General features: G+C 40.7%; 1 protein-coding gene across 3 annotated transcripts in view; it reads left to right on the plus strand.

Annotated features, from left to right (window-relative positions):
- Positions 1-299: 299 nt before the first annotated feature.
- The window catches only part of ISOC1 (isochorismatase domain containing 1), a 70,186-nt gene continuing 47,095 nt past the window's right edge, over positions 300-23,390 (plus strand). The window contains exons 1-5 of one of the 3 annotated variants that reach the window (XM_062617462.1): positions 300-688; positions 9,614-9,733; positions 9,906-10,109; positions 10,482-10,598; positions 14,722-15,029. In XM_062617462.1, the coding sequence (XP_062473446.1) occupies positions 389-688; positions 9,614-9,733; positions 9,906-10,109; positions 10,482-10,598; positions 14,722-14,898 (918 nt within the window). In that variant the 5' untranslated portion in view covers positions 300-388 and the 3' untranslated portion in view covers positions 14,899-15,029. Of the gene's footprint in view, positions 689-9,613; positions 9,734-9,905; positions 10,110-10,481; positions 10,599-14,721; positions 15,030-15,114; positions 16,575-23,390 lie in introns of those variants that run through there. The other 2 variants (XM_062617463.1, XM_062617464.1) reach the window with 2 other exon arrangements.

Below are 23,390 nucleotides of genomic sequence, written 5' to 3' on the forward strand. Positions count from 1 at the left end.
GACGGGGACGTCCCCGGCGGGAGAAGCCAGACCCCACCGCCGCCTGCGCTCCCCTGCGGGACCCGGGCTGGCCCCGCCGGGTGACAGGGCTCTGCCCCTCCCGCCGCCCGCCTGACAGGCGGCACCCGCCCTCCGCGGAAGAGAGGCGGCGGCGGCGGTAAGAGAGAGTGCCCGCCCGAGTGGGGCGCCCCGGAGGCGAGCCCAGCCCCGCGAGGTGGCGGGGCCGCTCCAGGCCCCATGGCGAGGAGAAGGAGGAGCAGGAGCAGCTGCAGCCGGGATTGGGGGCCGCCGGCACCGCCCGCGCGGCCGGGAGGAGGAGGCGGTGGGAGGAGGAGTGGCGGAGCGGGCCGCAGCGAGTTGGCAGAGCTGAGCGCGGCTGCCCCTGAAGATGGCGGCGGCGGAGCCAGTCGGTGCTTCGGCTGGTGGGGGCTGCTCGCCGGCGGGCGGCGGTTCAGTGCCCGTCCTCTTCTGCTTCTCCGTCTTCGCGCGGCCCTCCAGTGTGCCTCATGGCGCCGGCTACGAGCTGCTAATCCAGAAGTTCCTCAGCCTCTACGGGGACCAAATAGATATGCACCGCAAGTTCGTGGTGCAGCTCTTCGCCGAGGAGTGGAGCCAGTACATAGACCTGCCCAAGGGCTTCCTGGTCAACGAGCGCTGCAAGGTGCGCCTGGTGCCGCTGCAGATACAGGTGAGACCGGCCGCCACAGGTGTGCGGGGTGGCCCCGTCCTGCCGCGGGCTGCGGCTGCCCGGTCCCTACCCCGTCCTCCGGGGAGCGAGCGCGGCGGCGGCGGCCGGAGAAGCCCACCCGAAGCGAGCTGGAGTCGCGGGCACAGCCCCGCAAGCCGCGCTCGCTTATTTGTGCGCGGAAACTTTAGTTTTACTACGGAGGTGAGGCAGGTGCACTCCGCGCAGCACGCATGTGGTAGCCGGGCTTTGCCTTCAGCGAGTGAGAACTTACCCGGCCCGCATGAATGGGAAAGTAGCCTAGTGGCAGAAGTAACCAATACTCCTTTAAAACCTGCGCCTGGTGCTGCTGGTTTCAACCGGAGGTAATGCTGCCTAGGTGGAAGCTGGGAGGATGCCGGTGAAGAGGGCTCTGGTAGGGCTCGGTCTTATGGCTCGTAGTGGCCAGGATTTCTCTATCGTTTCTTGCCCCCAAAAGCTCTTTATGTTTTACAGGTCCATAACTTGATTGTTTTGTGGCCATAAGCCAGGAAACCAGACTGCCAGGCAGATACAGTATGCGTGTTTCATGCTAAGATATCTTCATGCACACTGAAGATTTGTGCCAGTTGTGCTGTAGTAGTTGCACTGGAAGAAAAAAAAAAATAAATCCTTTTTTCCTTCCTCCAGCATCAAGGAAGTCAACTTAAAAAATAATTAAAAAATCTACGTACTTACTGTTTTAATTTAGAACATTCTTCTCAATTTATAATTAAGAAGTTTTAGTTTGTTGAGCCAGTATTACTAAGTTGAAAAAGTGATGTCATAAAAACTGAAACATTGCTGGCATTCTCTTTATGTTTTCAAAAACGGTTTAATTCATGCTGTTTGTAGATCATGATCAGTTGTAGTGTCTTGAACCTGTAAACTTGCAAGGTGACCTGTTTGCTTAAGCTGTACATCAAGGATGCCTTTGGAGTTTTTTGTCCTTTCCTTAGTCCTGTGTATGGAAAGAGTGGCTAAGAACACCAAGCTCATTTAGTAACTTGTCATTTGCTATTAATGTCATCATTCTTCATTCATAATACTCAGTTTGAAACCTTTCTGCTTTGTGTCTTGGAAGCAGAATGGATGGGGGCCCGGCCAGAGACACTGGAAAGGGCAGTCCCTCCAGCCTGCAGTGAGAATTGGTGTGGGTTCATACCTTGCTTAATTCCAGCAAGGATTTTAAAAACAGAGTGTGTATAACAATCGTGCAGGTCAGAATTTTGTTTGTGTGTGCAGATCAGTGCTCTGTAAAGACTCTTGCAGATGGTTTCTGCACTAAAATTGTAAATGCAGCCTGAGCATTCGTAGCAGGACGTGGATCTGTGTGTAAAAGGTCAGTGTTGAGACATAGGAGGATTTGTCATTCCCAGAGTGCAGATGCACTATGCAGCTTAGACTGACTACAGGGATTCAGAATGAGCCGGTACTGAATTGCCTAATAGATTATCTCCTTTTGCCAATATGGTTAACATTCTAAACAATAGCAACTGTTGATACGCAAAGGTTGGTACTTGTATATTATTTTAGTTGCTTCCTTGATGTGCTTCAGCAGCTGAGAATGAGCTGGAGACATCACAATGCTGTCAGTGAGCTTGCCTTAAGCCACCGGCAGGTGCTCAGAGATCACTTGTTTGGGGAACATTTGGTCTGATACAGTCATAGCTGCGCTTTTTAAGACCTTCAGGATTTACTGATGGGAAGGTTGTACTCTGTACGTTGATTCGTGCACTTGCCACTCTCATGTGCTTTCTCTCTCCCCCCTCTCCCCCTCTCTGATGTTTTATCTACAGTTAACACAGGTTTGTCATCTGCGTGTATCATAGTGGGTTGAAACACGCTTTTTAACATGTCTTTCTAAAGGGACAACCTTTGCTTGCTGATAAATTAGACACTCATATTTAGAAAGATGTATTTAGTTTAAAACTAAGATTCACAGATAGTAGAATCCATATCCCTAGACAGTAATTTCAGTATTTTTATGTGCGTGCTTTATAAAATACAAGTATGCGTTTAGCTAGAGATGGCATTTTAACTCCTAGGGCAGTAGTGCCCTGAGCTCTGGAATGATATCCTCCTGTTTTGATTCCTGTGCAGACCTGTTACAGAAGGATGCTTTTATTGCAGTAGCTAAAGAAATGTCAGCATTAAATGGTATTTGATGGGGCTGTTTCAATTTCCTGTCCCTGCCGTTGAGGGGGGCAGTAATCTCACAGGAAATCCCCGTATACTGCCCTTGGAAAGCTAAACCACTCCATGCAGCTCAATTCAAGGCTCGATCTGTGCAGGGTATTTTCTCTCCAGTCATATTTGTGCCTTTGTAATGCGCTTGTACATGTACATTTGTTTGGTTTAACTGTCATGGTGCAAAACAGCTGAAGTTTCAATGGCCATCCAGTGTTAGGCAGGGTGGTGCGATGCAGTAAACACTGACGTTCAGCTTGGCTGCTGCCCTTGAAGCTCTTCAGCCACAGACTTGCAGTGCGGAGGACTTCTCCTTTGGCCTCTCCCAGCTGGTGAGGAGGGCATCTGCTTGCAACCTGAGTACTAGCAAAAAGGGGCCATCTGCTTTTCCGGGATGGAAATTTTAACACTGTAATACAGTCAGGGCAGGGGAATGCAGGACCACTGTAACCTCTTCTGACTATAAATGCAAGTAAATCGTGCTACTAAAACTAATTGTGTTTTGCCATTAACTGTTGTAGCTTTCTTTGGAGGAGAGAAACAGTAAGGAAAAACACTTCAGAGGTGTCAAAAGGACAGCTATGCTCTTTTCAGGCATGTAATAGGGGAGGTCAGGCAGCATTTAAATATATGTCCAAGAGAGCCTTTTTCACAGTTGCTTTCATAACTTCAAGGTGACTTAGGCAGTATTTGTGCTCTGCATTTGCAAACTTGTAACCTTAAGACACTAGAGCTAAAAGGGTGAAGATAATATAATTGGAAAAAGCACTTGTAGTTCAGGGTGTTTTTTTAAAAGACATGTTGATGTTTCAGGCATATGTTTCTTGCAGAAAGCTGCTTGCAGAGTGACACTAAACTGTTGCTGAAAGAAAAGGCAAATAAAATAGAAGTACTTGTATACAGATTTACACTCTTTTTACACATATCTAATATCGCTATATTCAGGTGTTTTGGAAATAGAAATAACATTAAAGCAGGACCCTAAGTCCATTTTCTGAAGACCAGGAAAAGCAGAAGCATGAATTGCAGGGTATGAGTTAGGTCAGGGGAGGTGTTTGCTTTTTTTTTTTCCTTTTCCTCAAAGGTAGAATGTTCAGAGAGGTTTCTTCACATCCAGACTCCTGGTTTGTGTATCTTTCCTCTATAGGTAGCATTCTGATAATTTTGGATTTTGATGAAGAATTTTGCACTCTCTTAATTATGTTAACATGTGCTTATCTAACTAAATCTGTCCTTTTAAAATGATGAATTGCATACAAAAGACTGTACTTCGGCTTAGCACAAAATAAATGTTTGTGCTCCTAAGTTGAAACGCTTGTAACCTGTTTTTCCTTTCTGATACATTAAACTGAATTTCTTCAGATCTTTTTCGCTTTGAAAGATAAGAAGCAAAGTCGAACTGAATTTTACAGATTTCCTTTTAGAAATAAAGAAGCAGCAGCAATGGTAATCAGTTGCTTTTTGTTGTTGCCATCCTTAAAGTACCAAGGCTGCAAGGTCCTCCTCTGCCTTTTTTTGGGCTTAACCTTGGCAAGAAATTTATGATGTGACTAGTGATGTCACCTAGGATTCTTTCTCTCCTTCCATTTACTTGCTCATTACAAATACTGGGGAAAAAAAAAAAGCATTTTGTATGTCAAATGCTTCCTGAAGTTTGCACAGGGAAATTGCTGATAAAGAGCCAGTATATGTGAATATTTTTGTAAAGCTGATTCTATAATTACAGTACTTCATCACAGTCACATTTGTATGATTAAGAATAATCAGCAGAGATGCAATAAATGTGAAGAAACACCTGTTCTTTCCCACCTAGGACTTTTGTAGAGTAGGGTTTAAAGCTGTATGTAACTTTTGACAGCGTATCTTTAAAATCCTGGTGCAGACAAGGTCCTAGAGATTACTTCTCTAGCTGGGTGGAAGAGCTGCATCAGGTTACATGTCTGTCTGACATACCTGTTCTGGTTGTGCTGTGGCTAACTTCTGGCTGGAGGAGAGAAACTCCTGGTGACTGAGAGGGGTGAAGCTAAACAAATGGAAAAACTTGCTGTGTGTGTGAACTTCCAGTGATTTGGTGTTGGTGTTTTTTGGTGGTTTTTTTTTGTGTTTTTTTTTTTTGTTTGTTTGGTTGGTTGTTTTTTTTTTTCTATTAGATTTTGTGTGTTTGTCTTTTAAATTGTTTAGTGGTATCATGGCTGAATAGATGTTATATGTAGGGTGGATTTGCTTTTATTTAGCAAATATGTAGTTGACCCGCAGGTAGCTGCAGTGGCTCACCAGCATTGCCCACCCTGCCTCTTGGGGTGAAGGTAAGTGGGTGCTGGTGTGCCAGTCTGGGCTTTGCTGTCTGGGTGTAGTTTTGCCCCTGCCCCAGCTCACTGGTACAGTGTAGTGCTGGAGCCGTGCAGGCATCTGTGGTTTTCACTGTCAGGGGATATATGAGGTGGAGGTCCCCTATATTCCTGGCACAGTGAGGCTGTGAAAGAGGTGGATGGCTTTGAGAGCAAGTGAGCGGTAGGATTTATGTGGTACATTGAAGAACCAGTGAACAGAAACTTTCCTTTATACACAGCAGATACTTCTGTGAATTTATTTATGGCCTGCATTACCTACTGTTTATGAAACTTCATTTCAAACTGCTTTTTGCTACAGTCTCATCCTTTACACATCTGCTTTTCTAAGTAACACCAGCAAGTGTTGATTTATTTATTATTTTTTTTTTAGTTTTGATGTCTGTTTCTTCTGATTTCTTTGTATTCTGCCACAAGTTGCATGGCATGGTTTGATTCAGACTGCAAGTTAATCAGAAATAAATATGAAATTCAACATAGATATTACTGGTGTTAGATTTTGTAAGAACTTTTTTTTTTTATAGTTGAATCAACTTCATTTTAGAGTGCTGGCTGTATTAAACTTGAAGGCATAAATTAAATCATATGAAACCAACTTGACAATAGAGGAAAGCAGATATAAGCCTTTTGTTCCAGCTCCCTGTGATGTTTGACATAAACACATGGGATTATAGATTCAGTGGAAGTCTGTATTGAGGACGCTCCCTGGTTAGAAAGGCAGTTGTTTTATCTCTGTGCTTCACTGTCAAATGTGAATAATACTGAATTTGGCTCTAAGATCTGTTCCAAATCCACTGTCTGTTAATATTCCACCACCTATTTCATTGCCCAAACTTAGGGCAAATACTGTTTTTGCAGAAGGTGCTGAACTGGAAGGAGCTTCAAGCATCTGGGAGACCAGAATTCAGGATTTTCGTGACATTTTGGAGAAAAACCTGAAGTAAGATGCTGTTCAAAGTGGAAGCAACAAAGGTAGAAGCACTTCTTGTGCGAAGGTAGACGTAATCAACTCTACAAACAAAAGATGAGGGAGAGTTCACGGGATGGTTTTGAGGATCAAAGTATCATCAATTATGAAAAGAGCAAATAGCATACTGGAAAGTACAAATTGAACAGGGCCCGCAGGGGCTGGGAGCTGACCTGATGTTGAGAAATGTTACGGGCAGAGAAATACTGCAGAAAAATGCACCCAATACCCAAGTATTGCGTGCCTTGCTCTAGCCTGCTATTTGAAAAGCACAACTGGGAGGACAATGAAAATGACTTGTAGGAGGGAAGATTGAAAATATTGATTTGTTTTAAAATAAGGAAGGGGAAGGACTAAAGGGAGACTGGATCTTGAGTCTTGAGATATGGTAATAAGTGTTTGTGCATGGTTATGCACATGGAAGAGGATGGTGATGCTTTGCATTTCAAATCCAGCATGGACAGAACTGGAAATAATGCTCCTAAGTGGCAACAAAATGGTGTGTGTGTATATATGTGTGTGTGTGTATATATATATACATCTGTACTGTGTGGGTGAGAAAACACCGCAGGGTAAAGGTAGCAGAGCTCTAGGGTGGATTATGTAAGAGCTCTGTGTGTTGTGTATTGTGTATAGGTGAGATCAGGTAGGTATCTGTGAAGAATAGTAGTGTTTGGGTGATCCTTCTGTAGAGGCAGACTGTGCAGCTTCTTGAAGGCTTCCTGGTCTATATTCCTACTTGTTCCTTTGCTAAGGATGGTAGCACCATCCGGTGCCTTGACACAAGTAGATGTGCACTAAGGCAGTAAACTAATTCTACATAGATTACTTTTTAGTGGTGGTCTACAGTAGTTCAAAATGATCTTTAAGAAAAAAAAGTGATGAGATGATTTCTAAAAGGAAGTAATGGTCTTTGCTTGTCATATAAAGGCTGAGACAAGATGACACGTTTTCTGAGTAGGAGGCATGCTTACAAATATCATCTATTCCAATTACTCTGTTTTTGCTTCTGAGCCATAGAAAAGTTAAATGTCATGATTGACTGATGGTACTAAATGCTGGAGTTAGAATGGGTCACTGTGAATGCTCACTGTGATGTTGAATTGTATGTCAATACTTCCCACCAACTGGCTTTCGCATTGTTCAAACACATAGATGGATGATGTTCAAGAAAAGGCAGTTATTCAGTATTTTGCTTTCAAGCATTCTTGATCCCAGACCTTATTTACTACATGGCATAGAATCACAGAAATGTTGTTTGGGAGAGCTATCTCGAGACTGCCTTCACTGACTCCTATGCAAAGCCAGTTCTTCATCAAATCAGTTGTCATTTTGCTGAATGCTGAAAACATCTGAGGATGGAGATCCTGCCACTTGTGGTAGCCTGTTTCAGTGCAGCTGTAGCTTTGTATTGACAAAGATTTCCCCTGATGGCCGTTGTCATGCTCTTCTGTTTTCCTGTGGCACCAGTGGGTCCAGTGTTAGACAACCTGCTTTACAGTCCTTAACTGCATTTGCCTTCGTAATTGCTTGTACTAACAGCATTGCGTTTTTGCCCACTGCGGTTATGAGCGTTTTTTGTTTGAGCAGTAGTAGTGTATTAAATGCGAGAGGTGTGGGAATTTACAATTTATAGTGTGCAAGTAACTTTCACAACAGTTTGAACAGACCATTAATACAGTTTTTTAGCCTTGGAAACTGAGATCAAAATTGTTTTACTTGGCACACATGTGGTGAAGCAATGAAAGACTTGGGATTCCACATTCCCTTGTGGTGAGTTGACCTTGGCTAACCACCAGGTGTCCACTAAGCTGCTTTATCACTCTCCCCTTCCCCAACAGGAGAGGGGTAGAAAATATGACAATAAGCTTGTGAGTCAAGACAGGGACAGGGAGATCACTTACCAGTTACTGTTATAGGCAAAACAGACTCAACTGGGGTTAATTAATTAATTAACCAAACAATAATAGAGTAGGAAACTAGGAAATAAGAACAAATATAAAAACACCTTCCATCTACCCCTCCCTTCTTCCCAGTCTCAGCTCCACTTCTGGCTTTTCTACCTTGTTCCTGCAAGCAGCACACAGGGATGGGGAATGGGGTTGCAGTCAGTTCTTAACACTGTCTCTGCCATTCCTGCTCACACTTCTCTCCCGCTGCAGTGTGGCATCTGCCATGAGATAGTCCTTCACAAACTTCTGTGTAGATCCCTTCGACAGGGTGCAGTACTTCAGACTTCTTCAGCATGGGTCCTATCCATGGATGCAGTCCTTCAGGAGCAGGCTGCTCCAGTGTGGGTCCTTTCCATGAATGCAGTCCTTCAGGAACAGACTTCTCCAGCCAGGGTCCCTTCCATGGATGCAGTCCTTCAAGAACAGACTGCTCCAGCGTGGATCCCCACAGGATCACAAGTCGTGCCAGAAGATTTGCCTGAGCTACTCTCCATTGGGGCCACAGGTCTGCAGCCTCCTGCAGGCACATCCCCATGCCCTGTGGTGGATGTGGAGGATCTGTGTGGAGTCCTCCAAGAGGCAAGGGCAATCTCTGCTCTGGTGCCTGGAGCACTTCCTTCTGCTCCTTCCTCATTGACAATGGTGTCTGTAGAGTTGTTTCATATATTCTCACTCCTGTTTCCTTGCTGCTGCTGCGCAGTGTTGAGTACTCTTCCCCTTTCTTAAGTATATTACCATGGCGGTGCCACCAGCATTGCTTATGGGCTTGGCCTTGGCCAGTGGCAAGTCCTTCTTGAACCTGGCTGGTATTGGCTTTGTCCAGCATGTGGCAGTTTCTAGCATCTTCTCACAATATCCACCCCTGCACTCCTTCCTTACTACCAAAACCTTGCCATGTAAACCAAATACATCCTTGCTCTTCCAAAATACACTATTGTACAGTTTTTGTAATTTTTAGTTGAAAACATAATAGCGTTGGTCTGAAGAAAATGGAGTGTTTATAGTTAATGGCTACTTCCCAGAAGCAGTTTATTCAATTTATCAATTTGCTAAGAAGCTTCTGAATGGATATAAGTTCTCTTGAGTTCCATTACAACTAAATGATAGTATGTGGTTGCTTTCTTTCCTTGTAGCCTCCAGCTGAAGCCTTATCCTTTGCTTCCATTCAGAGTTCACAAGTTTCCATGTACGTTTACATTAACTTGTGTCTCCCACCTAATTAAATCTTGATTCCCTATGGATGTCTGTACCATACTGCTCAGTATCAGCTGTTCATTTGAATTTGGAAACATACAAAAACTATGATATGCTTGAAAAACCTTTCTCCTATTTTGACTTAAAGTAACATAAATCTGTTACCTGGCAGAGGTCTTGCAGACTTTTCTTATTCTGTTGCTTTTCTGAAAGGGTCTTCACTGTCATGGAAAGCGTTATCTTTATTTTTGTTTTTCAGATGACAACTTTGGGCAACTTGACACCCTCAAGCACTGTGTTTTTCTGCTGTGATATGCAAGAGCGATTCCGGCCTGCCATCAAGTACTTTGGTGATATCATCAGCGTGGGCCAGCGACTGGTATGGTGTTTGCTTTATTTCTTGTAGTGACTTTTGATCACACATACAAATTCATTACATTATACATAGCCAGTTTACTAGTTATTCAGCTTTAGATAATAACAGTGCTTTTGCTATGATCGTTCTTTAATAATTTATTTTCTTACATACTTTCCTTCCTGTCCCCTTGCAGCTCCAGGGTGCACGGCTCTTAGGAATTCCAGTTATTGTAACTGAACAGTATCCCAAAGGTCTTGGCAGCACTGTGCAAGAAATTGATTTAACAGGAGCTAAACTTGTACTTCCTAAAACAAAATTTTCAATGGTATTACCGGAAGTTGAAGCAGCTTTAGCAGAGATCCCTGGAGTCCGCAGCGTTGTCCTGTTTGGAGTAGAAGTATGTGCCTTGTCATTCTTGTACTGTTTCATGGTAATGTGTGTTGGCCCACAGTAGCATTTAGCATTGCTTTCTGTTATTAAAAAAAAAAAAAAGAAGTCAATTTATACTGCTTTGAACTCAGATGTCCTATACAGATTATTACTGTTATACAGGTTTGATATTATCTCATAATAAACTTTGAAATGTGATACTTCACAGGCTCTTGTCTCAAGCTTCTTTGGCATTTAAACCCCAGATTGAGTTCTTCAATAATGTCAGGGGTAGAAAGATAAATGTTTGAACTCTAATTTTGGCATTGTGCTGCATATGTTTTATAATGATTTTTTTTGTGTGTGTGTGTTTTTTTTGCATTTGATTTCTCCTCTGTAGACTCATGTCTGCATCCAGCAAACAGCACTGGAATTAGTCGGCAGAGGTCTGGAAGTTCATATTGTAGCTGATGCCACCTCATCAAGAAGTATGATGGACAGAATGTTTGCTCTTGAGGTAAGTTTCTCAATAAAGGCTTCACCTTGTGTCTGTATGTTAATTTACCTCTTTATTGGAAGCTAACCTAACAAGGAATTTTTAAGGCCAGTAAGCAGTGGCCAAATGTATACTGGGAAAGAAGTGCATGCTCTGATTCTCAGAGTAGATTCCAGGAAGTAGAAGTATTACTGCCTTATTTTTCATCCCAAAATTACGGTTAAATATGTGGAACCCAGTTTGGAACACTTGGATTTCCAATATGATTGTTTTGTGCAATCTAGGTTACTCTGTATAGCCATTATCATTTTAGGATATTTTCTCATAGAGTGTTAACTGTACAGCAGAGTAGGAGTGTTGCAGAGCTTTTGGTTTTGTTATTGCAAATGATATTCTGCTCTTGAAATTCCTTGAAACGCTATGGAACATAGTAAGTGATTCTGTTCAGAGCTCCTTGTTGTATGTCTGTCCCTTCCTTTGCTCTTCCTCATCAGTGCAAATTAAAGCTTAATCTCAAGACTCTGATTATGGTACAGACTTTCCCCCCTCCTTCTAAGAGCTCATCTAAATGTTGAGAAAGTGGAGATAAATGTAACAAGAAGATTTAAAAGTACATACAACTATGTGGTAGCAAATTCATGCAAATGATTTTTTGATTGTGTACTTTAACTTGCCTACAGGCATCACTGTTGGAAATCAGAACCTGATATATACATTAAGTATTGCAGTTTTTGCCTTGGGCCACAACAATTATTTGGAAATTGAAACTAATGGGTACAGCATTAGATGTTTTTTTTTTTTTTTCCATAGATAGTGGAGGAGACTTTTCATTCCTTGTGTTTCTCATGAGTAAGAGAATTAAAGGCTAAAGGGAAATCACCAGCATATAGCACTTGATGAAACCCATGACTGGTTAAACAGAAGCTTAATGTTGTCCATCACATAAAGCATAGTGACACACACAGAGTGCAGGAATGACTGAAATCATGGACGTCTCAAGTCAGTGTCTTGCAGGAGCAGCAGTAGACAAAAAATATAAAAAAATGAAATCTGTTTGCCTTATTTTACATTTATTTGTACATTTGATTATCATACTGTGTCTGTAAGTGTAGAAGTTGGTTCAGTGTAATAGAGGTTAAAGCAATGACTAGCCAGCTTGGTTTTTCTTTCTAGTCAGAAAGGTATGAATCATATTAAAAGTGTGGCTGATTGCAAAAGCTGTAATCCAGGCAAATTGGTCAATTTTAAGCAACATTTTAGTATGTCTTTCCAATTATTTTTTTTTTTTTCACCAAACACAAAGAAAATGTTTTACTGTGGTTCCTTAATAGTCAGTATTAAAATACAAGTTGTGGAACACTTGCTGGTTTGTTGTTGATGACCCAGCCAGTTTTATGGCAGTATCTTCTCCTTCTACTCCGTGGCTGTGTGTGCCAACATTGTCTCCCTTTTGTGCAGTAGACCCTTTCTTAAAAATGCTACGGGGGGGCTCTGGGCTAGAGTGGGCAAGAGGTGAGCATGCTTGTGAGCAGGAGACCAGGAGAAAGGGACACATCTACTAGGCATGTCAGTAATCCTGATGGGCCATGGCAGTAGGCTTCTTGAGGAAGTTGGTAAAATACCAGAGCATTGGATAATCCTGCTTAGTCTCACCATACAGCTGACAGGTCTAATCATGTTCTTCTAATTGGTCTGACATTGTCTCTTGTTCAGCCTTGCTCCGTACCTGGTAAGCTGAGGTGAGGTTTGGATCCAAGGTCCCTGGATCTTTCTCCCTACCTCTCTGGGGAAAGGGTGTGATACTTAACCCAGTGAAAGTGCCCTTCTCTATTCACAGTGACCTTTCAAGAGTGATAAAGAGCGACCTTGCAGTGATAACGAACATCTTCCTCAGCAGCCTCAAATAAATCGTACCTAGTTCCACCTGCCCCTTCAGTTCTCCGCATTTCTCCTCACATAGAATGTGTTTAGATGATGCTGATGCTGAACATAGAACAGATGTACTAGGAAGTGCAGTTTCAATTGATAGCCAAACTTTCATGTCTGCCTGGGTGACCCTGAAGAATTACTGTCTCCGCTTCTGTTGTGCGCTTAAAAATGACAGCTGGCAAAAATTTGCAATTAAAAAAAAAAAGAAAAAAACAACTCCATAAACCAGAAACCCCCCAAAATTTCCATTGAAATAATTCAACCCAACTGGCCAGGATTATGGCTGTTCTTAATCTCTGCCTGTCCTGGGTTCAGCAGTAGCAGTCATGTTTCTCTTTCGTGGTAGCTGGTGCAGTGCTGTGTTTTGACTTCCAGCCTGGGAACAGTGTTGGTGATACCAGTGTTTTCGGTTGCTGCTAAGTGATGTTTACCCTGACCAAGGACTTTGTGAGGCTCATGCTCTGGCAGGGAGGAGGGGAGTATGTTAGGAAGCAGAGACGGGGCGCCTGACCCAGGCTAGCCAAGGGGTGGGGGGTGACTGGGAGTTAGCTGCAAGGACACGGGCTTCCGGGTGGGACTCGTTTCTTGGCCGGTGGTATCGTATTCTCTTCCCTTGTTATTTTCCCTTATCGTTGTTGTCATTGGTAGTAGTGGTGGTGATTTGTGTTGTACATTGGTTGCTGGGCTGTTCTTGTCTCAACCCGTGGGAGTTGCACTCTGGTAGCGGGGAAGGGGAGAGCCCCAGTTGGTGGGGGGGCCTCGATTGTTGTCATTCCGGCACCACTCACTGGGAGTGAGTGAACAAGTTGCCTGCCTGGGTTTAAACCATGACACTGCCCTATGTGATAAAGACGCCTTGTGTCACTGTCTTGGATAGCGCCAGTTTAGTCTGTTCCTGCTGAGTCTTTTCTGTTTTGCATCTGTCCTATTTGTTCCTGCAGCGTGGATGCAGTACACACACTGCTTTTATTCACGTTAAAGACTGAAGAAGAAAACCTTTCTTTGGAGGTCTTCCACTATATTTAGAATGTGCATCTCTTCATTCCTACTAATCTCAAAACTATATAACTATATAGATTATACCTAGTCCTAGAAGTAGAGTATAAGCTAATGCCAGCCTATTTGACATGTTATGGTACGTTTTGTTTCTAAGGAGAAAATATTCTCTTTTTTTCAGTCAGCATTTCTCAGAAGGCAAGGTTCTTTAAAAGTCTTTGTTTTTTTTCTCTCATCCATACTAGTTAAAATCAAAAACTTGTGTTCCTGGAAGAGTACATCTCAAACATTGACATAATACTTCATAGTGATTTTCCCGTTTTTCTTTTCGGCTGTGTATGTGTTTTAAACAAATGCGTCATTGTACATAGTAGGAGACCTGGGAAAGCTGTCTGCTTTGTCTCAACAAAATATTGCAAGGCTTACTGCCGTTATTGCAAACAAGAAGCCATTGATGGGTAAATCTAGCCTAGTTACTTTACATTATATAGACTGTAGTTACACACACATTACTGGTTCCCTAAAATTAAGAACTTCCCCCATCAATTGTTTTGTAATTGGTCGGCTAAACAGTGATCTGTGTCTGCCCTAGAAAGAGCTTTTGTTTTCCTCAGTAATTAAAATTGAAACCTGTCTGAAGGCATATGTATCTGTATTTTCTGCCTCTTGCCTTCCTTTGGCTATTAAGGACCCCATTAGATTCAGTGAAGCATGCAGCTGAATAGAGGATGATGGAGGGAAAGCTGGCTTCATGAAGAGTTTTACTGCCAGTGAATCTGTACAATTGTTGGGAAGCTGATAGGGCCCAGGGGGTGGTCAGCCTTTACTTAAAGATAACTTTGCTACGTAGGCAACAACCACAGTCTTAAAAGTCCAAAACCTTTGCCGTTAGTCTTGTGGCTTAGGCTACACGAAGGGTTGTTCTGTTTAGTTGCACACTTAAAAGACCCAGCAGACCTCTTTCAGTTTTGCTTTCTACACAGTGATGCTTTTTATTGTGTAGCCCAAGAACTAACTCAGGATTTACTGAGGCTGTAATGAGATGTTCAATAAAAGGAGCTGCTGTTGTGCTAATATGATTTATAAGGTCTGTAGAAGAGCTTTTTGTTCTGTCCCGTGAGGTGATTAGTACTACCAACGCTGTGTAGTTCAAGGATGGAGGTACTAGTACATAACAAGCCCTGAAAGAAAAACTGTTACTCTTGCTTAATGCCTTTAGGTTGGACCTTGCTATTTTCTTTTTTCTGAAGCCTTTCAGATATGTATGAGGGTGAAGAAGGCTATCCTCTTTACTATGCAAAGGGAAAGGCTTGTTCATGTAACAGAGGTGGGCTTTCTGCATATTGAGTCAGACATGGGGAAAGAATCCAATCCAAGTAGGAAGCCTTATTTGTAATCCAGAGCAGGCTTTTTCCTCATTGAAGTCTAAAACCACTCACTTTCCATCCTAGCTTTATAAATGACACTGCTTAGTTATGCAGGAATGGAATTGGCAATGTTTTGTTAATAAGAAATGTTTTTAAAAAATACCATCTGTTGTCTTTACAAAATGTATGCTTACTCACATTGCAAGTATCTGCTGCTACTCTTTTTCTCCTCTTTTCTCTTTCAGCGTCTTGCTCGCACTGGAATTATAGTTACTACTAGTGAAGCTATATTGCTGCAGCTGGTAGCTGATAAAGAACATCCAAAATTCAAAGAAATCCAAAATCTCATTAAAGCGAGTGCCCCTGAGTCAGGGCTCCTTTCCAAAGTTTAAAGAGGTTGTGGAGGAAGCAGATCTCGTTGTCATCTGTCAGAAGGAAGGAAAGCTGTGAGCCCACATGTACACCGTCTTCACCCAAAGTTTGGTAAAAGTGTAAAATTAAACATTTATGTACTCGTGTTTGCAGTAGCAAAATTGTCTGGTTATATGTCTGGCTACCGGTATGTTCTGTTTAGTTACTGCTGTCAGAGGCTTTGGTTACCATAGGACCCTTTCATTGTCAAATTTCTTTCTTTATTTGAAAAAACAAAAGTTAATAGAGGTGCCTGCTAGTCTAAACTATACACTGATTGTAACAGTTCCAAAAAGTGCATATTTCTGTGACACCTCTTGATTGTGCATTCTGTAAAAGCATTCTGTGATACTCTGTTTCACTTTTGTATTAATAGAAGATAATTGCATAGTGGATAAATGTGATGTGATACATTTTACTGTTCTCTGTAAGTGAAGTATTTTAGTAGGGCAAAACTTAAAACCAAGTAAGAAAAATGGGCTACATGTAAGCTTTTGTTCTCTAGGATAAAGTTTAAGTGCTTTGCTTTATAGACAAGACACATAGATCAAGCAGCAGCCGATGTTTGATTGCTATATGGGAACTGAAGCCTACATCATGACTTTCAACTATTCTGAAATGTCTGCTCAGCCCTGTACTTCAGGTAACTGTATACAAACAGAAAACTGTCGTTTAATGAGTTCTTCATAAACAACTGGTGTAAAGTCCTTCAGAGGTAGCAGAAGATTACCAAAGTGTAAAATAAATAGCAGTGCTGGGGATGTTAAAGAAGAAAAAACTTTTCAGCTTTGAGCTGAATCTACTACTGTAGGGGTTACCCCATTTTACTTAGATTGATTTATTCAATTTGGCCAAACAAGCTCTGAGAAAGGCCTTAGCTTCTCTAGGTTGTTGAACTTTTTTTGTGGTCTGCAGTTGTGTGGAGTTTGAACGGAATCTGGCCTAAAAGCATTCTTCAGAAAAATAACATCTTTAACTTAGTGGCATGTATTTTTTACTATCTAGAGCCAATAATTTTAACGTGATAGATCAGAAAAGCACTTTCTTCATGTTGCAGTGATTTAAGCAATGTTGTATAAAGTTTACTTTGTGACCAAGACTACTTTTTTTTTTTTTTTTTTTAAGAGTACTGGAAGATGTCATACTGAACAGTGGTGTCTTTGGTAGAAAACCAATTACAGTACACGTATTGTTTTAAATTACTTATTTTCCCCACAAGATGGCTCTAAAAGAATTGTTTCCGAGAGATAATCTTTATATGTTCAAAACTAATAAAGTGTTAACATTTGCTGTCTCTCCTATGCTTTTGATATTTATTGAAGAGCAAATCCTGAAAGCTGTGCTTGCCATGGACCTTATTTTGTTTTGTACAGCTGTGGAATGTCTATAGATGTCATGGGAATTTTGTGTAAAGATCAAGGGTGGATAATGACTAATAATTCTTCTGCATCTAGTTACAGTGTTATTTAGTGCTCCAAAATATGAGGAGTGAATGTTATTCTTCAAATCGGAGGCAGAGGTATGAGTTGAAGAACCATTGTTCTGTATCACTGCTCTACTTTTTACCTTCTTTTCTGGTATATTAATCACATTTCCTAGCAGTATAAAGTCCACTTATATAAATCAACAGCTGTGCACAAAAATACTATAAATTTCTTATGGAATAATGATTTTCTTGCTTTCTTTATGTGTTGGTGATACCTAGAGCTAGTAATTGATAATAGGAAAAAAAATTATGACAGGTTTTATTGGTTTTGGGGTTTTTTTACATGTTTATTTTGGAAAAATACCAATTTCTTCATTTTTTGGTTACAAAAAATTACCATTTTTTGTGCAAACATAAGTTGGAGGGCAGATGTCATGAGTTGCTTTGCACACAGTCCTTTCCTAACAGGTTTTTACCACAAGGGGACTCATTTGGTAGCAAGAGGGAATCGGAGAAGAATCTGTAAAATACATTGAAGGTACTTTCTCTTTTTTTTTTTTTTTTTTTTTATTTTCAGTCATCTTTTGTGTCAAACTAGATTTTTGTTCAGGTCCATGTGTTTCTCCATAAGCTTAAAAAATAAGAATGCAGAAATACCTAGTGTTACAGTATAAAACTGAACTTAGATGTGAATTTAGGGGCAGAATGATCTTTTCTGGTTCATTAAGTGGGTGCATTAACCAGCATCACGTCTCATTCAGATGCGATCCTAAGAATGTTTACTGAAAAAAGAAAATGAAAAGTGTGATACTTCTCTTGTGTAATGTAAGTTTATTCACAAGAGAGCATTTCCTTTGCTTCCTCATGCTCTGTCCCATCTTTATTTTCTGTTCTCTGACAAGTGGGTGTTCCCATGCAGCAAAACAGCAGAAGTGAGCTGTGTGAGAATAGTTCTGCAGGGTGTTCTGTTATCTAGTATAAGTAGTTTTGCCCTGCAAGCATAAACTAAAAAAATAATACAGGAGAATTGCTTACAGGTATGCTCAGGTGATTGTGAAGAAGTCTAATTCATCACTAAATTCCAAGCTGTCCTTTATTTGAAGTCTTCACCACAGGCTATGGCTAAGCATCACATTTGCCACCTGCTGTGGGTGGCTTCAGTGTAATTTCTTTTTCCTCGGGGAAGCAGAAGGACTGGTTTATTTTCTGCTTCTGTGCAAAATGGCTGATGCATGTTAGCCTTGCTGGAGTAGCTGGTGCGTGCAGTCTATACATAATAATAGGCATGTGTATGATCGTTTTTTCTCTACTAAACCTTTAAAAAGATGAGGGTTTTTTTTTTTTAAATTATTGGGACAGTTTAGGTTTTGAATTTAAAATATGATCCTGTCTATTCACAGAACCATGGTCCTTTTGTTATTTTTCCACCTGTATGATTTTTTTAATTTTTTTTTTAATCAACCGGAACAAGTAAGGTTTCCAGTACCCTTTGCAAAACCTGAAAATGGAGAATGAATGAAAAATCAGCTGTTGCTAGTCTATGTTTTCTATTATGGTCATCACAAATGGCTGGAGAAATAATGCCATGGGACTGCTCCACCATCATTTCTGTGCTTGCCTGACAGCAGCTCTCAGGTAAATGTGCACTTACTCAATAAACAGCATGATTTATTCATGTTTCCTATTAGACATGAGAATGGTGCCCTCTCTCTCCCATGCCTACACCCCCCCATTTATTACATTACCTAAACAATTACATTAATCTTTCAAGAGAGAAGAATTAAGATAAATCTATTTTTGATGTGAGCACTCTTACTTTTTCTTTTAGAAGCCTCATAGATTATTTTTTTCCCCCATGATTTTTGTTGAGCTAAAACTGTGCTACTGCTCGACATTTGTTCTTTTATGGTAAGAGATGAATGTTCAATGTGATGTTGTATTGAAAACTTTGTTTCAATTAAACATGAAGTAATAGCTGGAGTATGTAGCTCTGAAGAAAGGCCAATGAAGGAGGTTTTTACTTTAAGTGTTGATGACAACTAGTACTGTTACATAGTTCACTTGTTACTCTTCTGTGTATTTTCTACCATAGTATAAGTGCTATGGCAGTGACATAAGATGTCAGTGATTTGTAGGATCTGGTTGTTCTGCGCTTTTTTTGTTTGTTTTTTGGTTTTTGGTGGTGTTTTTTTTTGGGGGGGTGGTGATATTTTGGGGGGGGTTTGGTTGGTTGTTTTTTTAACTCGGGCTAAATTAGAGCTAAACTATACTATGTGGGTGGCCTTCATATAGGTTTAGAGCATCTGCTCTGCATATGGACTGTGGCAGGAAATCTTTGGGGAAAAAAATGTTCTGTTTTGATGGTCCAGTGCTGGTTTCTTCTCAGTAGTCTCTGAAAGGAATACTTTCATGAAGCTGTTGACAGACCTTTCTGTAATCTTAGGAAGTGCTTCTGATACAGCAGGGGTTACAATTGATAGTATACTGCTGCTTCCCTTAGGACAGAACTGTGTGCATACATAGAGATAAGGTGAAGTCTCGGGTCTGGTCTTTTGTTACTCATTTGAATTGCATAACTTAGTTTCTCACATGTGATAAAGGAATATTTGCAGAGGACTGCTGTGAATAGAATGAATTTCTGAAGTATTAGCATGCTTAGGTCAGCTTAGTAGACTTACTATAACCACCAGGGCTGGCAGCTCTCCTGCCACTGACAGCATTAGCTTTCCTTTAATGAAACCCTTTTATCTGCTCGAGAGGAGATTTAGCAAACAAATGAAGAGAGCAGTTAATAGAGGATAGATGATGAAGTGCCAAGGCAAAATGGGAAAGGAAACTTGTTTTCTAATTATTACTGTGTTGGGTGTTTTTTATGCAGATGTTAAGAAGCTAGAACACTTACTAACATAGAGTCACATACCTTAAGTTTGTGAAAACTGAGTAGGTCACAGCAGCCTTTTTCCTTGTCTTTCAGTGCATTTTATTCCCTTCCTGGACTCTTACTACCTTGTTTTCATTACCTTATAACTGCCCTAAAAGCAGCCTCTGCAAAGGTTTTTAGATCTGAGTATCACAAAAATTGCCAACTGGAAGGGTAAATATTCAGATACCAAAATAAAAAAGAAGGGGAAGGTGTTGGAGCAAAGACTGAATTATCACTATATACTTGATACTGGCATCCCTGAGGCACAGGTATGAACTGCACTATCATGTCAATATGGAAATGGCAGGAATATGTGCAATTGAGACTTGGGCAAAGTAAAAGCTTTCTGAAAACAAAGATAGCGCATCATAACTGGAATGATTTTACCTGTCTAGAATATGGATCTTTTGGGCATCTTTTTTGTGTGTGTATCTGTGTATAGTGTCTTTGTTTAGTTTTGATATATTTGCACAGAATCACTGAAAATCTTGTAGTATTTGTCATGTTGAGTAACCTTGCTGGGTCTTCCTAGTCAGAATCCTTTTCTCAAAGGAGTCAAATAATTACCATGTTGTCTGCTAGCAACTTTAAGTCTATTTCAAGACCTTACAGAAAAATGACAACCTAAAACTGGAAACAATGACATACAGCAGAGTGTTGTCACTGAAGCATGGTAAATACAGATTTATGCTCCTGGTGCCTACTGACTCAAGGTGCATCATTTATGAATCCCATGCTCTAAATACTATAACATACCCATACAGTTCTAATATTTAGTAGACACATTTGGGCTGGTATTACTAGAATGAATTTAGTTTCACTAGAATTACTAGAATCATGAGCAACAACACATCAGAGGAGATGTTTTACTAATTATCTAGCAAGACCATGATAACCAGGTACATGAGACTATTACATTGCTTTATAAAGCTTCCTTATGCAAAAGAACCCATGGTAAAGATTATCACATTTCTGCAACTCTAGTGGAAGGATTAGTATATTAAAAATTCTAAGGTAGGAAAACAGTTAAATGGGTAAAATCTCACCCCCATACTATATAGAAGTTTTACTGTTTAGTTCAGGCTGTCAGTCTCTCATTTGAAGTGAGCAGTTTACTGAGCTCTGGTGTAACAGCATATGGAGCTGGAGACTAGAACAGGTTTCTGTGGTCTGCTGGGACTAATGCAGCCAACTCTGATGGTACTGCTAATTCCTCCCTGATACGGCTTCTCTGGCAAGTTCTGTCCAACACACTCATTAACTGTGAATAACAATGAGGTGGGTTCTGAATAGCCTTACACAAATCAGTATTACATGGAATAAGTTTCAAGATTTCATACAATTAATAGAAAACCTCTGTCCTGCCATGTTGAGGAGCTGGCTGATGGCAGACAATGTCTGCTATTACTAAACTAAGTAATATATTCTTCAGATACACTTTTCATTCTCAGCTTGTACCTTTAAAGTTAAGGATTTCCTTCCCCTGTTCTCTCCTTCCCCTCCCCTTTGACAATTCCCTTTCCTGTCCCAAAGTAAGAAGAGTTTTGTGTCAAGCACACGAGGAGAGAAAGGAGAATCTGATTTAATCTGCATCATGATCATTTTCAAGCCATGAATCCATTACATTGTTGTTAATATTGCAAAGGAGCAGGTTTACAATATATGCTATTCAATGAGCTACTCGATGGCTCCCATGGCTGGCTGTGATAGGAAGAGATAAGAGTTACTAGTGCCAGGACTATTCAAAGGTTCAGAGCAGGCTTCGGCAGCTCCAGGAGGCAGACATTTGCAATGCACAGCATCAGTCACTAGGGAAACATTGCAAGAAGCCTGCGAGAGCAAAATAGCAGATTTCTACCTAGGAAGCAGAAGTTGTTGAAAGCTTAGATGCGTATCTCTCTACTAGGGTGACACTAAAGGGAACAGAGGCTAAACTCAACTAAGGAACTGCTTCTTCCCTCCTCAGTGATAAAAGTCTCCTCCCACAATTATGTGGAGGTCAAGCAAAAGACTGAAAAGCTAAAGCTGAGCAGTTCTATTGTTTCAGACAGTTTTTTTTGTTTTTTTTTTTTAATGAGTACCCAGGAGGATACTCAAACAATCTGCAGGAGAGGTTGAGACCAGCAATGCATGCATTTGAAGTCCCATGCTAGAGAAATACTGAGCATTTACCAAGCTCCAGTCTGTAAAATGAGGTAGGGTTAGACAATTATCCTGAAAAGCCATGATTTGCAAGTATTTTCTATTAAATGCTGTCTTTAATCATGTATCTGTGAAATACGGTTTCACCTATATTGTCATCATTTCTTTCAGAATGGCACATATTAGTATAATTTTTATTTTCTGAATATTAAAAAATATGTTCCTATTATCATTGGTATAAAATAATTGTGTAACATATTGCAGGTTTACATTGTGGATTTTTATGGTGAGAACAGCCAGTGTCACCTTATAAAAAATATTTTCATATTAGAAAACCTCTATTTCATACTTTGCCTGTGGTAACAAGAGTTGCAGTAGCTGTGTTCCCTGTTATTCATTAACTAAAATCCACGTGTTTTCAGTGGAAAGCTAACAGAAGCTGAAGTGCTGTACTGAAGAATTTTTCTGTGTTCTAAGCCACAAAAAGCGATGACAGAAAAATATTTCTTGTAATGCATTGCAGTAGAAGCAGCTTATGGTGTGTAACAAAACACAGCACTCTGCACAAATATGCATTATAGCAATAAAGGTATGGTAACTTAAAGGTGGTATAAATTAGCCTTCTAAGGTGACTGTTTTTTTTTCTCCAAGCTAGATTAGCTCAAGTAGATAATCTATATTTCCATTGCTCATCATAAGTAATTTTCATTATTCAGGAAGTAATTTCTATGTCATTTATATCGTATGCTCCAACTAGAATTATGTTGTATATTTCAACATTGCCAGTCTTGAATAGGAACTTTAAATTTTCTCAATGTGTGCCATCAGTATGCTTTCATACTGGCATCCTGACAAGAGTCACAAAGATCAGCTGTGATTTGAGACAGGCAGATTGCCACCCCCTGGATGCTCGGGTCTGGTGCAATCACAGCTCTCCTGATGGCATGGCAAGAGGCAGGGAGTCCTGCGCCAGAGCTACACAGCTGAACCAGGAAGCTATGAGGCCTCGGTAATCCAGTTGCTGGTCTGTGTCTATGTCAGATGCCATGTAAGGTGGACAAAGCTGTGACATCTGAGCAGCATCTGAAGTGACACTGCTTGTGTCTTGCTGACTGAGATGACAGGCCTCTCTGAATTACATAGCTGTAGAAAAAGATTGTTAGGGGCTGAATTTCTGCCTCTTGTATAAAAGTTCTTTTGTCAGTTCTCCCAAGTTAATGCACAGGAGCCACATTACATCTTGACATTACACATTTGAAAAAAATGTGTTTGGTTTCTAAATGGGATCTGCTGGAAAAGTGGAATTGAGGGGCAGCAGATTTTCTTAATATTGTACTACTTTAAGATGCTCCTTCAAAACTTCAGTGATATACAGAAGAGGAAATTGTCATTTCTGGTCACATGGAACAAGTACATGCAGTGTACGTTGTTGTAGACATAACGTAAAAGGATATACTGGCATAGAAATGGTAACAATTTCAGGTATTATATATTCATTTATTTCACATTTTAAATCTTTCACAGAATTTTGCCATTGGGTTTCAGAAGTCCAGTATACATCAAATCAGAGACAGTGCAGGATACAAAGCTAAATACTAGTGGTGTCTTACAGACATAGC

This window comes from Pezoporus occidentalis, unplaced genomic scaffold, assembly GCF_034315485.1.
Source record: "Pezoporus occidentalis ecotype Australia unplaced genomic scaffold, CSIRO_AGI_Poc_V1 ctg196, whole genome shotgun sequence".
Lineage (NCBI taxonomy): Eukaryota > Metazoa > Chordata > Aves > Psittaciformes > Psittacidae > Pezoporus > Pezoporus occidentalis.